Source organism: Cryptotermes secundus, unplaced genomic scaffold (assembly GCF_002891405.2).
Source record: "Cryptotermes secundus unplaced genomic scaffold, Csec_1.0 scaffold528, whole genome shotgun sequence".
Taxonomy (NCBI): domain Eukaryota; kingdom Metazoa; phylum Arthropoda; class Insecta; order Blattodea; family Kalotermitidae; genus Cryptotermes; species Cryptotermes secundus.
Genome location: NW_019724748.1, coordinates 413,373 through 427,824, shown reverse-complemented (window position 1 = coordinate 427,824; position 14,452 = coordinate 413,373). Strand labels below are relative to the sequence as shown.

Here is a 14,452-nt window from a genome sequence, read left to right as displayed (position 1 = left end):
GCAGTTATGTACCTAAACGGTATTAACCGGTTCGGTTTTGTAGTGGGGAATCGATCTGTTTTCAGTGAGGTTGGCCCTGAATTTATAATCACGTAATGTCGCGCGTATGGATGTGACTCTAAACGGATTTTGGATGGATGACCGGATTTGTTGGACTCTTCGATACAGCGCGTGACTATACTTTACAGTACACTGCTACACACACTAATGTCCATAATTGCGTCTTCACTGCCGTTGCTGGGTAGCGGCCTTCATCTGCAGATGTTCCCCTTCCTCTGGGTTCCAAAAATCTCCCCGGCCTCAGCTACCGGCTTCTCACAGCAACCTCTCACGAGGAATGAACCGCAGCGGCTTCCTGACTAACTCAACTAACTCATCAACTGACTCATTACTAACTGACCAACTCCACAACTTCTCGGTACGGACCGCGTAGAAACCACCGCCTCACATTATTGCGTTCGTGTCTGTTGGCGGAGCCGCTACCTACCAACGGCTGTTGCCTAACAACGGGTCTACACGCCACAGTGATATACAGATTTTGAACTTGAAAGGGCTGTTTTGACAAGGCTGATGTCGTGTCACCCAGCTCACTTGTGCTCACTCTCTGCGCTGTGTTCACCAGGTGTTTGCGCAGAACCTCTACGCCATGAAGATGAACGACTCGGCAGGCGTCACCAACGGCGCGGACAAGTTCAGGTAAGCGACGTTTCGCGTATAGCCGAGAAGTTGCAGGTACTTGAGCCTAGCTGAGATTTCGGGTTCTTATGATGTGGTGCCATGTAGTCTGGTAGATACTTATCGACGTTTCGGAGGAAGACGCTACCTTCATTTGCAGTTTATCCTCCGAAACATCAGTAAACATCTGCTAGGCTATAACCTGAAAATTCCATCGAGACGTTCCTCGGAAACGTCGGTTAACGCATGCCAAACTACACGTTATAACATCCCGGAAGACATTAGCATATGACGGTTATGTCGTAAGGTAATTAGTTACTTTCTGCGGAAGGCATTCACAGCTGTAAGCGAAGTCTTCCACTAGACGTGGGTTAACTTTGTCACGAGACACAGAGTGAGTCTAAATTATTGGCCTAAGTTTGTATATCGAGGAAAGAAAGTAAAACTGCTTACAGAATATGAAAGCCTAACTGAAAAAGTTTTATTGCGTGTAGAGCCAATAATACAGTTTGCTAACCAGCTTCAACAAGCGCGCTTTCTTATCATGTCAGGTTGGAAAATTAGAGACCATGGAAACCCAGACAATAATTTAGAATCACTCTGTATTTTATAGGGTACTTTATGTATAGGTTCATGTACTCTCATGATACTGTTTCGTTCCTTAATTGTGTTTCTATATATATGTGTGTTGTCTTAACCCTTTTTAAGGCAATGCTAACTACGCTTTCTATACTCCAAAGAAGAGAAGGCAAGGGAATTACATAGTCGCACCCGTGTGTACTCGTACTATGCAAGCTGAAAACGTAAGACTGATTTTCGGACGGCCCTTCACTTGCTGTTATACACGGGAGCTCAGTGTGTCCTTAAATGAATAGTAGAGAGGCCACGGCCGATCATTTCCACTCACCACTTAACTCGCCTTTTCTTCAATGGAGTATAGAGCAGACGCTTGGTTAACAAATAACACGCATTACGAGCACACGTCATATGTGTGGGGTTCGTTTGATTATCGTAACAAATTGCAACCGATTCTCTAAACAACATTAACCAATTGATTTCTGTAACACAGATACGGGTGATTTCTGGGAAGTAATAGCCGCCAGCCGGTCACGGTAGCCGAGCGGTCTAAGGCATGCACTGTCTTCGCTCGCTCGGAAGCCGAGATCGTGGGTTCGAATCCCACTCAGGGAGTGGATGTTTGTGTGCGTTTTTCTGTGTTTGTCTACAGGTAGAGGCCTTGCGACGAGCTGATCACTCGCCCAAGGAGTCCTACCGAATGTGTAAGATCTAGAAAAACCGAAGTGAACTGAGAAGTTCATGGAGGTACGCCTAGGCCCACTGGGGCTGTAGTGCCAAGGAAAAAAAATAACCGACTTAAAAATATATCTACATGTGCTTCGCTGTTTAAAGGGTCAAGGAAGTATTTTTGCACCCTGTTCGTTACTTAGATCAGTCAGTACATGCGTTGCGCATTGCTCGCTTCCCTGTACCAATCTCTGAAGATCTTAAAAACGTGAAAGTTACCTTTAAAATTTGTTCTTATAATTGGTTCACTGTGCTTTCAGATCTTACGTGTAGATTTCTTTCTAAAGAGGTTAAATGTAAATTAAAATCATTGGCTTTAAATTTGATCGTAGCTGCACCAAGCTGTGTGTAACTCTCCCTTCTGTAATGCATTTTAGACTTACGTCTTAAGAAACTGGCCCACCTGCACCTCTTCCACTAATGTTAGGCATGGTCAACATAAAAGTTGCAAGGATGCGAGATGTCCAGAGCAGGGCGATCTTTCCCTAATCGTAATTAAGCACTTCGCATTACTGTAATTGCTAGGATATAATGTGGACTCCCTCTTCGAAAGGTAAAAGGAAAACAAATATCTGTACACATCGTTTCAGAAAATTAATTGAACGGTTTACAAATACAATAAACAACCATCCATATCATAAACATCGCTCAATAAAAATATCAGTATTATCCTGCATTTTTCAAATAAACTTTAATAATTAACAATCAAGTTCCTTAAGTTCCTTAAATTTAATAATTATTTTTTTTGTAGGAGCTAATAGTAGAATATGCAGACAGAAAAGAACACAGAGAAATTAATATGCACTTACTTTTCCGAGAAATATTTCTAGAGATAACAAGAAGTGCTCATTATATTCGAAAAGGATATTCCTTCGTGCGCATTTCCATTGTATACTGTACGCTAGTCATTCTCATAATTTCCTTTATCAAAAAAGCTGCATTAGATTAAGACTTAATGCGGTTTGCTTTTTCCCTGGATTTTCACCTCTGAACTAGAGCACAGTTTACATTACTCATTTCGGTTACACACGAAACAAACACCTCATTTCAAAACACTTCCATATGTTCGTCAGCATACCATTTCATAACCATTTTAATAATAGAATTAACGAAATTTTTGTTGTGTTGCCATATGCATATTGTCATAACTATTTGATTGTACTGCGTATGTTTCTTCTCAAAATGGTACATATAAAGCCAGTTTCTAAGGCGGTGTGTGTGTGTGGAGTGCGAAAAGGCACAGTATAGGCCTACGTAATATCTCAGTCTGAAAATTATAGGGCATACTTCCCCCTCCCTGTTTCATGGTAAACACTGTGGAAGCAGAGACAGCACTAATGCGCATAGAGCAGTGTACCTTACGAACTAACACGCAGCATGCCACCCGCTCTCTAACCCACTTAGCATGGCAACTTCCAAGTCCTTCATCAAAGCCAATAGCCAGACGGAGCTTGCCGGTCAACAGGCAGACCGGAAGCTGGACCGCCTCGACTCGCTCAGGGGTTCCGTCAGTGACGTCATGGCAGAAGACACGTTCGGGCCCCTCAGCAATGTCAGGTATGCTTCCTCTTCATTCTGTGCTTATTCATTGTATTTCTAGTCGTGAGATAACAGGCATGTAATGTGGACCTTTTGAATTGTGAAACGTAGATTTCTGTTGCATAACAGTGTGATGCTTTTAAATCACTTACCCTGATATTGAACATTAACCCCGCCACGTTCTGAATAAGATGACGTCGCTTTTGAACTTGGCCATCTTTCCTGTGTTTCCGTTATGTGATACACCAGCGAAAAGAAACATGTCCTGCCATCTCTTGGCACTTCCAGGTAACCATTTGTAGCTTCCTGGAAACTTAATTTATTCGTTATTATGGATAAAGGAAAATAATGTTTCGCTGATGCGTACAGTTGAGCTTAATGTGGTCTGTGTACTAAAACTAACATACTCTCAGTGCATTTCACGTGAACAAGTGCGCCAAAAAAGTAAAAATAAAGGTATCCCTGTAACAGGCCGTGGAGGCCCATAGGGTTGTGAGATGTTGAGGTTCCCACATTTACTAGACAATCCGCTCATAGATGGCAGCAAGGTTGTCAGCCTTATGCGCCGACCGCCCTTTACCACAAGAACATTCCAAGAATATTCTTGGGACTCATTTCTGTTAGGGGCTGAGTGGACACCAGGGCTATAGTGCGGCTGGAAGGATTAGGTAAATTGAAAAAATCCAATGACCGCATCGGGACTTGAACCCGCGACCTTCCGGCTTGTAGCATAGTGCCTCAACCACGCAACCGCGTCGCCAAATATCTAAGCTTTTTAATTTATTTTTCTTTGTAGGGTGGTAAGTACGATTTTAGGATCAGCTGTGGCCGCAGCTCGTACTAAAGACTTCGCGCAGAGAATTCGTAATTAGCGTGAGCGCACTAAAATCATACGTAGATGTATCATAGTGTATATTCGAACCTTGCATAATTTGGGATGAAAAATAAATATATAACCGTAAGTTGGTGATGGTGAAAAGGGACCCATTTAATGGATAGAAATATTAAGGTCTACTTTCTGAGCCTTACATTTCCTCGTGTATTTATTAATATAACACACAAAATCTTCTGTTTGAAAGTACACAGTACTGCTTGTATTATATTCGATTCTGTAGGGCTCCACTGACCGCGGGGAATCACAAAACGATAATACAGTATGACAGCCTTCGCGACTGGAATTCGAACTAGCGCCCTCTCGAATACAAAGCAAACATATTCCAAATGTACCCTGTATTAATCTGTAAGGAATGGATATAAGCGATGCAGACTGTAATTAAGAGCTGACCACGTGTTTCAGAGGCTATTCCCGGCAGTGGTGCCACCTGTAGGAAGCTAAATTTTCCGTTTACATGCTCTTGGTTTTAGTGTATAGTTAATTCGCTCGACCAGAAGTTTCTTCTGTTTGTTTGTTTGTAATTTTACGACGCCAGTGACGTATATAACTTTGAATTTTTAGGTAATAGTGAATATTTAATTGGATACAATGTAGAATGAAGCAATCGTGGCCTATTTTAAGGTATACTTGCCTTTCTAGCATGTTCCTGGTGGGACTGAGGAAAACTTCGAATGCCTCAGTCAAGATGATATGTCTCTCGGCCTAGATTCAAACCGAGTACTCTCAGAATAGAACTATGCTCACTAAACCTAGGGGGGGGCCCATACACGAACAAGTCTGGCTCGCGAGTCCTACTCGACTCGGGTTCCAATGAGCCAAACTCGTGCATGTGTGGTTAAATTAATCCGAGCCCGGCTCCTCGCCAAGCCGGACTCGCGAGCAAGATTCGTACGTGTATGGGCCGCCTAAGAGTCTTCCCACTGTTGAAGCGCTTAATTGAATCACGTACGTGGCTAAGACGTTTCCAGCTAACGCGATTTAAAAACATGACCGTGAGCTGGCAGCCGCCAAGTCGTGGAGGGCTGCTCAGGCATTGTCTCACTGCAGTCTCTTGCAAACCCTGGAAACAGTGGGTGTGAACACGAAGTGCACGTAGTGATCACTTCTGACGCGAGTTGCATCATCTGGCATGCAATGGCAGGTGTCTTCCTGTAATTGCCTTCTCTGCCAGAGTAATTTCATTTGCGTGTGACGGCTGTAAGTAAGGGAGTTCGTTGGTCTGGAGATAACTAATGTTCCCTGCCATATTGTGTCATCATTGCGTGGGGAATCAAAATGGCTGCCGGCCTCAATTTTATATAACAACCCATTGCTGCATATAACGCAATAGAACGTACTAAAGTTAAACTCTTATCGAAATAAAGCGTGGTGCATAAAAACGTATGGCAGAAGGAAAAACGAAACGAGGAACAACAAAAGGAGGGAGAAGAGGGGGGGGGGTCTGAAGGCAAGATTAACTGGGCTGATATTGTGTGAATTCGGTGAAACTAAGCAGCCCGGTGAAAGACACTCACCTTACAGTCTTCACCGTTCTGTTGAATTTCACGCGCGTTTACACAACTACTTGTCCTGTTCGTGATCAGCCTTGACGCAACATACTCGTACATGACGGCCAGATGGTCCTTATGCAGAAGTCTTTGTTCTTAAAAATACTTACGAATTGAACCACTAGGTGACAGTGACATGTACACGTTCTTCAGTCGGCATTGAAGGCTCCATCTTTGCTGAAAACAAAACTCCCATTGTTGATACAGTGCATATTCGCTAAAATCTTGATTTCATAGGGAACAGTTGGTTAATGAACGCGGTATCTCTGTAAACATCCATACTTCGAGTGGGATTCGAACCCACGATCCCAGCGTCCGAGCGAGCGAAGACAGCTCATGCCTTAGACTGCGCGGCGACTGTGACCGGCATGTTCTTTCTGCTAGGCCTATGTTATTACAAGAAGTTGTGGGAAGAACTGATCGTCTGCTTTCCTTTGATACGACAAGGACAGCACAGAAAACGACGCGTCCAACAATTCTATTCTTGCTTCTATATTCATTGCCGCGGTAACGTTTTTACTGAGCCATTGCCTACAAACTACAGGGGGGGGGGTGTATACATATAGCTAGATACTCGTGGGAGGTGTCTATGAACTACGCCGTTCAGATGAACTCAGGTGTCATGATATACATACCAAATTTCATAAAGAATGGTTCGACTATTCAAAAGTTAATGGGGGGATACACAGACACACAGACAGGACTGTGATCGCATGGGCGTACTTCTACTTTTTTTTCAAAATAAGGACAGTAGGCTAAAAATGGCGAATCTTGATGTCGGTATATACTTAGGCCTGGGGAAATGGGCGGCAGTTTAGTTGTGCTTTGCAGGAGTGCGAACGTATCAGGGGCGGCGACACGACACAGGTGAACCAAGCGGCCACGTGGAGAGGCGAACATTACAAACACCTTCAAGGAACTTGTGACCACTGATTGCGGCAATCTGAACACGACGTGGAAATGTTCTGACAACTGCCACGCCACTGGCGGCTTTCGGCACAGAGCATAACGTTTTCATGTCATGATTATGATGAAGTTTTGAGAAATAATGTCTGTCTTGACGCCATTTGGGATTGCTCCGGATGGGATAAGAGCTGACGGTAGTGAGGTCTCATTGAATGTGCGATGTCGAAAGCAAATGAGAACACGCTATGGTGGAACCGCCCGTGTCACTTGTTATTCCCCCCCCCCCCAACTTACAAAACAGTCCGATCCATTAGTTTGATTACAGCCGATCATCAAGTTTCATTGATGAGTGATTGATCTCCTGCTACTGTTTGCGTAATTGGGCGGCTCCATGCGGAAGCAAAATGTCGAAATGACATGCAATTATGCAAGTGTCCTTCAGTCAGGCTGTGAACTCGGGTCCAGAGAACAGCAGTGCCATTGTTACCACAGCTTTTACTGCTGTGAATGCCGACTGACTTGCTACAAAGCACTTCCCATGAAAGGAAGTTACGAATACTTCACCAAAAGTTCTACACAGAACCGGTCCTGTGGTTGAATAGGCAACTGAGCGACTGAGTGAGTAAGTTGCTAAATGATAGAGTCATTTAGTGAGTGACTAGATGAGTTGGTAAGTAAATTATTGATCTTCGGGAGATATGTGGGGGTGGTATTGACTGGGTTGATCTGGCTCAGGATAGGGACCAGTGGAGAACTCTTTTAAACGGCAATGAACTTTCGGGTTCCATCAAAAAGTGCGAAGTTCTTAGTATCTGCACAACTGGCGACTTCTCAAGAAGGGCTTAGCTCCATGGAGTTAGTGAATTGGCGATTGCATTAGTGAATTACTTAATGGATGAATAGCTGAGAAAGCAAGTAAATGATACAGATAGTTACTGAGTCATTTAGCCTTAAATAACCTCTGGAATTGATAGAGTGTATTTAAGTTACCCAGTAGCTAACCCACTGGCATACATTGACGGTTGCAGACGTCTGCCCCTTCAGACACTTTGGCGGCTACCCACTGTGACTGGCAGAAAGCTGAAATAATTTTCTTAAAGGGCAAATTATGTACTTCAATTGTACGACAATTTTGAGGCATTTATTTTTAAACCTTTCAGCAGGCTGTTTTCGAAATGCACGTTCTGATCAAAAAAGTGGCAGTCGAGAAGTTACGTTTGTTCCTGTGTGCAGGATATGAGGAGCATGCCTCTTATTAGGCTTACGCAATTTGAAGTAATCATGTTATTTAAACTACACAATTGTATTCACTAATAAAAATCGTATTTCACATAAATTATAGGAGACAAATTGTAAGAACACCAAGAAAAATACACAAGAGTGGAAAGGCATTTGTGCTAGCTCAGAATTCAACGCACAAAATTGTGACGTGATCCAAATTGTGTCCGGATTTGGAATCAGGAGGTTACGAGTAGAATTAATTTAAGAAGTCACTTTTCTGTTTGTTACCGTAATCTTGTTAGCCGAGTTCCTGTACTGGAATTTTGAATAGAGGAAACTAAATACAGAGTACCCTGAATAAAGACTGAAGTGTTGTAAACTTGTATGTCACACTGTACTGAAAATTATCCACTTTGTAATTAATAGTGTGACGGACCAGAATGAGACAAATCAAAACAGGGTACCCTATTTATTTTCTGAGGGACTTCGCGCATAGCGGGAGATCCACCCTCTTGATCAACCTTGAAGTATAATACCGTTTGTAAGATTTGAGGTTTTCACGGCGGTAACTGTGAAGAAAGCAGTCTTCTGGGATGTGGCGCCGTGTAGATATTGTGTTAACCGACTTTCCTCCGAAACCTCCGTCAACACAATATCTACACGGCGCCACATCCCAGAAGACCGATTTCTTTATAATACCGTTTGTTTTTAATTTTAGCATGTATCAGTAATGCAATGAACCAGGATTTGCTGCTTATGTTGTTTCCATGAAGGTTTGCCGTGTTTGCGCTCGGGTCAAGTGCTTACCCTAACTTCTGCGCCTTTGGCAAGTATGTGGACAATCTTCTGGGAGAACTCGGAGGTGAGCGGCTGCTCAAACTGTCCCAGGGGGACGAGATGTGTGGCCAGGAGCAGACCTTCCGCAAGTGGGCCCCAGAAGTCTTCAGTGTGAGTAAAGTTCGAATCTAAATGTTTGTGTTGTGATATATGGATAGGACTAGACGTTGCTATGCACTGGACGTGATTCTCTCGCGGTCTGCTTTGTCCAGATGCTTCTGCTCTTGCACTGGTGTGATCGGGCGTGTAACCCTGTTCACTGAAGTTTTTATTGTGCATTTTTATTTTGATGTTGAGTTGTGCAATCATATATAGGNCAGAAGACTGCTTTCTTCATATATAGAATGTCGCAAAAGAAAAACGTTTAAGAATAGTGAAATTTAACGGCCCTGTAGATTTGAATGAGATTGCTACTCGTACATTTTGAAGTACACATTACGATGTGTATAGAAGATTCATTATGTTGATTTGTTACGGAGAAGATTTATCACGTTTTGAGTATTAAAAGTGGATATTCTTTATATAATTCTGTCACAGTTTTAATTGGAAACGGCATGGAATGTGATAGCCCCTCTTTTTTTGCGGCTTCAACGTACGGTTGCCCTTGACTACAGGGAATCTTTTAAAGGAACGAGTTAGTCAGCGGTAATGGAGCCCGGCAGCGGGGAATCCGTGAAAATGTGTAAACACTGTGAAGAATAAAAGCATAATGAGGCTGAGCCGTCTGATTCACTTCGCGTAAATGCCCTTTTATTCCAGTGTACAAACGTGTTTAAGCTCCGGGTTGCAATATTTTGCAGAATCAATTGCAAACAGCTAGAAAACGGTCCGCCGAAAGCAACGGTATACTGAAAACAGTAATACAGGAATCCTATTTGCTATAGTCTTCCTGATTACAGAGAAATTCATTCCTAATTACCTACATGTATAATTCGGAAGTTGGATATAGCGACGGACTACGGATAGGATGCCCGAGGAGGAACTGATGTTCTGTTCCCGGCAACGGCAAGATATTTTTCTCTTCTACACTGCATCCAGGTCAGCTGTGAAGCTTACTGCTTACCCCCATCTACTGCCGAGGTCAAGAATGGTGGAGCTATACACCCATTTCCCGTCCGTCTTTATACCGTGCTGTCTAATTAATTAAACGCAGGAAATCTTTACTGTTATCCATCTTTTCCGTTGGTAAATGGTTTGTGTTACGAGAGGTCGCCGTACCTCCAGTGACTCTCAAGACTGTTCTCACTACGCGGCCTGCTGAATTTCACTCCGAAACATGATCATCTAATGGATTTCAATCTCTAGCATTTTGTGGACATTCTATGGATTTTACAAATTCACCTTTAGCGTCATCCGACATGTTAAAACGTAGGTAATGTGAATGTAATAATTCATATTTTTAACATTGAAAACGTCAGGCAACGGCTCGATAAACACCCCGCGATAAGCGCACGCAACAATAGGACGAATGATTATCGCTCGTTGCTAGACAACAGTCAGCGCGCCAATGGACTGGCGTCATAACTATGACGAGACTTATTTTCTGTGTGGTCTGCGCTACGCAACAATGAAACTGTATTTTCTGCCTTGCCCTTGCTGCGGCTATATAACACGAGTCCGCTTGCGACATGTCCTCTCATCAGAGAGGGCGCCCCACAATAACAAGACCGTAACTGTCAAAGAGTAAAATATATCTGGTCATGAGCCCCAGATGGGGCTCGGCACCAAGACTGACTGACTGACTGACCGTCAGTCGCAATGTGACTGACTTTAACTTGGCTAAGGAGAGTCCAGAAGGGTTCAGCTGTTGACAGTACAAGAGCGAGAATGGGTCGTGTCCTTAGTGAATTGTGAAGATCAGTTGAGTACAGATTAGGACAGAGGAGTACAGGGTGATTGAACAAGAAATAATAAGAGGACTTCACAGTGATTTGAAGTGCTAGTTTCTCTGTTGAGAGCCGTTGCCAAGAGACGAATAGTGAAGACTGAGAATTATAGTGTGTGTGTGTGTGTGTGTGTGCAACGGTGAACTGTAAATTGTGTAAATCAACAATAGCGCAGCATTTAAGTGTAATTAAGAGAGAGAGTGTAATCGAAGTGCTAATGAACCCAATCACCTTAACTATTAGCCCCTTATTTTCGTCACGCGTAGCCCCTACGCGTGACACTATATTATGTTTTGTGCTGAGGTACATACAAATATTGTTAGCCTTTGTTATTTTCATTTGGTTTCTCAAGATTCCAATGTCCATATTTTGTTATTTTATTTAATAAGGTGATTTATTTGTATATAATGTATCACGTAAACCCGTTGATAAGTAATGACTCTGTAAACAATGGCCGTTGCTAAGTAATGGCTGCAACAGGTTCCCAACACACATCAATGGTCTAACTGAGAAGTGGCGTTATCTCGGCTGTCCGTGCGACAGCTGCGTGGCGCAACTTTGGAGAAGCTGCTGAGAGAGGCTTTTCTGTAAGCTCCGTGCCGAGATGTTATAAGCAGGACAAGTATAGAGTTTAGTCAGTTGTGAGACAGTCGCCGGGCAGTAAGGTCGTGAACATGGGAACCGAGGAAGCTACCGTGTTGGAAGCTGTTACCAGCCAGCGAGTAGTGAAGACACAGCAGACTGAGAACGCCTAGTGCGTGCTGTAGTGAACTGGGGAGTGTGTCAATTAGCGATAACACTAAAGTTACTTGTAGTTACCATCTGTTAATGTTCAGTAAGTCCAATTACCAATCCAAATCCCGTCTATAGTCACTGTATCACGTGACAATACTATACTGTTTTGGGCTGCTATCTATGCTTGGACCTCGTCCTTTGCCCATTGCTTAGAAATCTTGAACGTGAGGTCTTACAAACATAGATGGTGCTCCAGGTTAGTTTCAGAACTGAATTATTTAAGAAATGTCGGCTGGCGATAAGTTAGCTATGATATACGAGTATACAGCTTAGATAAATTTCAGTGAAATTCATAAAGCCGTCATTTTTTCGCCAGCCGCACATTGTGTAGGTACGTACATTGTTTCTGTACAGGTTATTTTGGACACAGTGCTTACAAACATACTAAGATTATCTCTTGTATGATGTCTGCTGGATTCGAACTCAGGTTGCCTGTGAAACGTTTTGCCTGGATGACGACGATACTTTTCTGGAGGCGACGCTGGCCCTGCGGTCGCCCACCCTTTCCTCTGCTACTGTGAGGCTCGTGGGGGCCAAGCAAGAGAGCATCGCCAAAGGTACGACTGTGAAAGTTAAACGGCCTTATGTTGTCTGCCTGCTACTGACCAGATGTTACTGAACTGTCTGTTCATTTCCATTTGCTGACCCTCTCAGGGACTCCCCGTCCCTACACGCCTGCTCCCACCAACATGCAAAGCCTCAATATCGAGAAAGTAGTTCAGTGATTTCAGATTTCCTTGCTTTTAATATGGCATGAAAAGTAGCTTCATGAATTTCTAGGAAGTCTGTAGCGATGATATTTAGTTTGTAAGAAGCTCATGGAGAGCCTTGCCTCATGGCACCCGGAAACTGGTAGAAACTGCGCATTTACGCGTAAGTGCGCCCCTGCTGAACCACATGTTAGGTCTAGATACTTCCAATTAGCGGCAATGCGAAATTGGCTGAGTTTAATTTAGTGTAAAAGAACACTGTTGTCTATGACTTATCTAGCGTTTACAGCGCACCATACAGGGGGCTGCCCAAGGTAATGCCCCGCAATAAAATACAGATCAACTTTCTCAAAGCTTCGTCACAATTAATGACGTGGAATTCCCAGGCAACTGTTACACCAGCGCCATTATTAAAACTAGGATCAAGGAGAGAGTAGCAAGAATGAGGCAACATCCGGTCACAGCAATCGCGCTGTTGCAGGCATTACAGGATCAAACAACAGTTCCAGCGCTTGCAGTTACATTGTTGCATAAAGTGTCTGGATGATTGATAAGTAATGGACACCATGACAGCAAAAAGCCGATCACATCAGCCGCCCTGTCTAAGGCATGAACCGTCTTCGCCCACTTGAACACTGGGGTCGTGGGTTTGAATCTCACTCGAGGCATGGATGTCTGTGTGCGTTTATTCTGTTTGTGTTGTTCTGTGGGCAGGTAGCGGCCCTGCGACGAGCTGATCCCCCATCCAAGGTGTCGTGCAGAATGTGGGTAGGGTTAAGAAACTGAAAGAGCGGCAAAGGTCCGAAGGGCTATCGAACCATAGAGAAAGAAAAATGAGAACAAAAGAACAGCAAAGAGTAATTTGCATTTAACGGAAGACAAAAGAGGGTGCTACGTGTACAATGTGTCGCCCATAAAACCGTGCCGCTTGCTTCGCCTGTGCTGCCAACTTCTGTTTTCAGAAGGAATTGGATGTAGTGAATAACACGACAATTTTCTTAAGACTTCTCATGATGAAAGGCACCTAGAAGCAGGCAGTGTTCAGTGGTGCGTCTCTCAGAAGGTTCCTGTCTGGTGGCCGATGATTTACAGAACTGACTTACACGTATCATCTTGGCGTGGTTGCTGTGACCCAATGCATGCCGTGTGGTTCAGCAGAAGTTGGCATGAAATTTCAAAAGCAGGCACACACTTCTCTGTTGTCACCACTAGGACAAAGCTGGATATCGGGTGGCTAAAATATCCTTTGCAAATGTAGAAGCCTTGCTAAAAAGTAGTTTGTTCAGAATTACTGAGACCTGTTGTGACCAACTGCGCTATAAGGAAAAGTAGACTTTCAGGTTAGCACATGCGGTCTTTGTCTGTGACTTATACTTTTTGCAATTTGATCATAGCGCTCTCCAAGTACCACAACAGGAAGGTGACCCCATGTCAGCTGCTGAGGAAGACGAATCTGCATGGCAGTGATGCCAGGTAAGCAGTGTCACTATCACAGTTTTGATTGTTCTGAAATTGGAACTGGTAACTGGTCAAATTTCTTGGCCCTGAGCATTCGGTTATTTTTCCCAGTCCTGGAAAATCATGTGCCAGGACTTTCAAATAGATCACTGACCGCTTCCACAACCCTCACAGCAATACAAAAATACATGGCTTCGGTTTTCGGGGCTAAGCCATGTCAAATATAGAGGATTTTCCATATTTTTGGAAAACCTTACAGTTTCAATCTTTAGGGTTAATGGCTTTTTGAGAGATCCAGTAGCTCTTATGTAATCTCACATTAGACAGTTTGCTAGAGGTGAAGCTCTGGTCGGATGAACAAGGGGCAGAATGCTAGCCAATGGGAAGCATTCATGTGGTTAATGAGACGAAGTGATGAACAGTGTTCTGGCAACCGGGTTGTCCTGAGCCGGCGCGGCTAAAATGTTTCAGCCACCCCATACATAGGACACAAGTTGCTCAAAGACTCCCCTCTTTTTCCTTCCTTGTTTCTTTTTCTCCCCATGTGAGCAGGAAATGGAGTTTTATCTATCTCCCTTTTCTTCCCGCGTGTACAGGGACTTCAATGATCACTGCGGGAGTTAAGCCAGATTTTATTCAGTCTGTATCTCTCTTAGTAATAGTTAAGTTTATGGGGGT

General features: G+C 43.6%; 1 protein-coding gene across 4 annotated transcripts in view; it reads left to right on the top strand.

Annotated features, from left to right (window-relative positions):
- The window catches only part of LOC111862897 (nitric oxide synthase, salivary gland), a 148,370-nt gene that overhangs the window by 120,440 nt on the left and 13,478 nt on the right, over window positions 1–14,452 (top strand). For 3 of the 4 annotated variants that reach the window (XM_023848699.2, XM_023848700.2, XM_023848703.2), the window contains 5 exons: window positions 623–696; window positions 3,385–3,537; window positions 8,862–9,036; window positions 12,034–12,163; window positions 13,711–13,789. In XM_023848699.2, the coding sequence (XP_023704467.1) occupies window positions 623–696; window positions 3,385–3,537; window positions 8,862–9,036; window positions 12,034–12,163; window positions 13,711–13,789 (611 nt within the window). The remainder of the gene's footprint in view (window positions 1–622; window positions 697–3,384; window positions 3,538–8,861; window positions 9,037–12,033; window positions 12,164–13,710; window positions 13,790–14,452) is intronic. The other variant, XM_023848702.2, reaches the window with a different exon arrangement.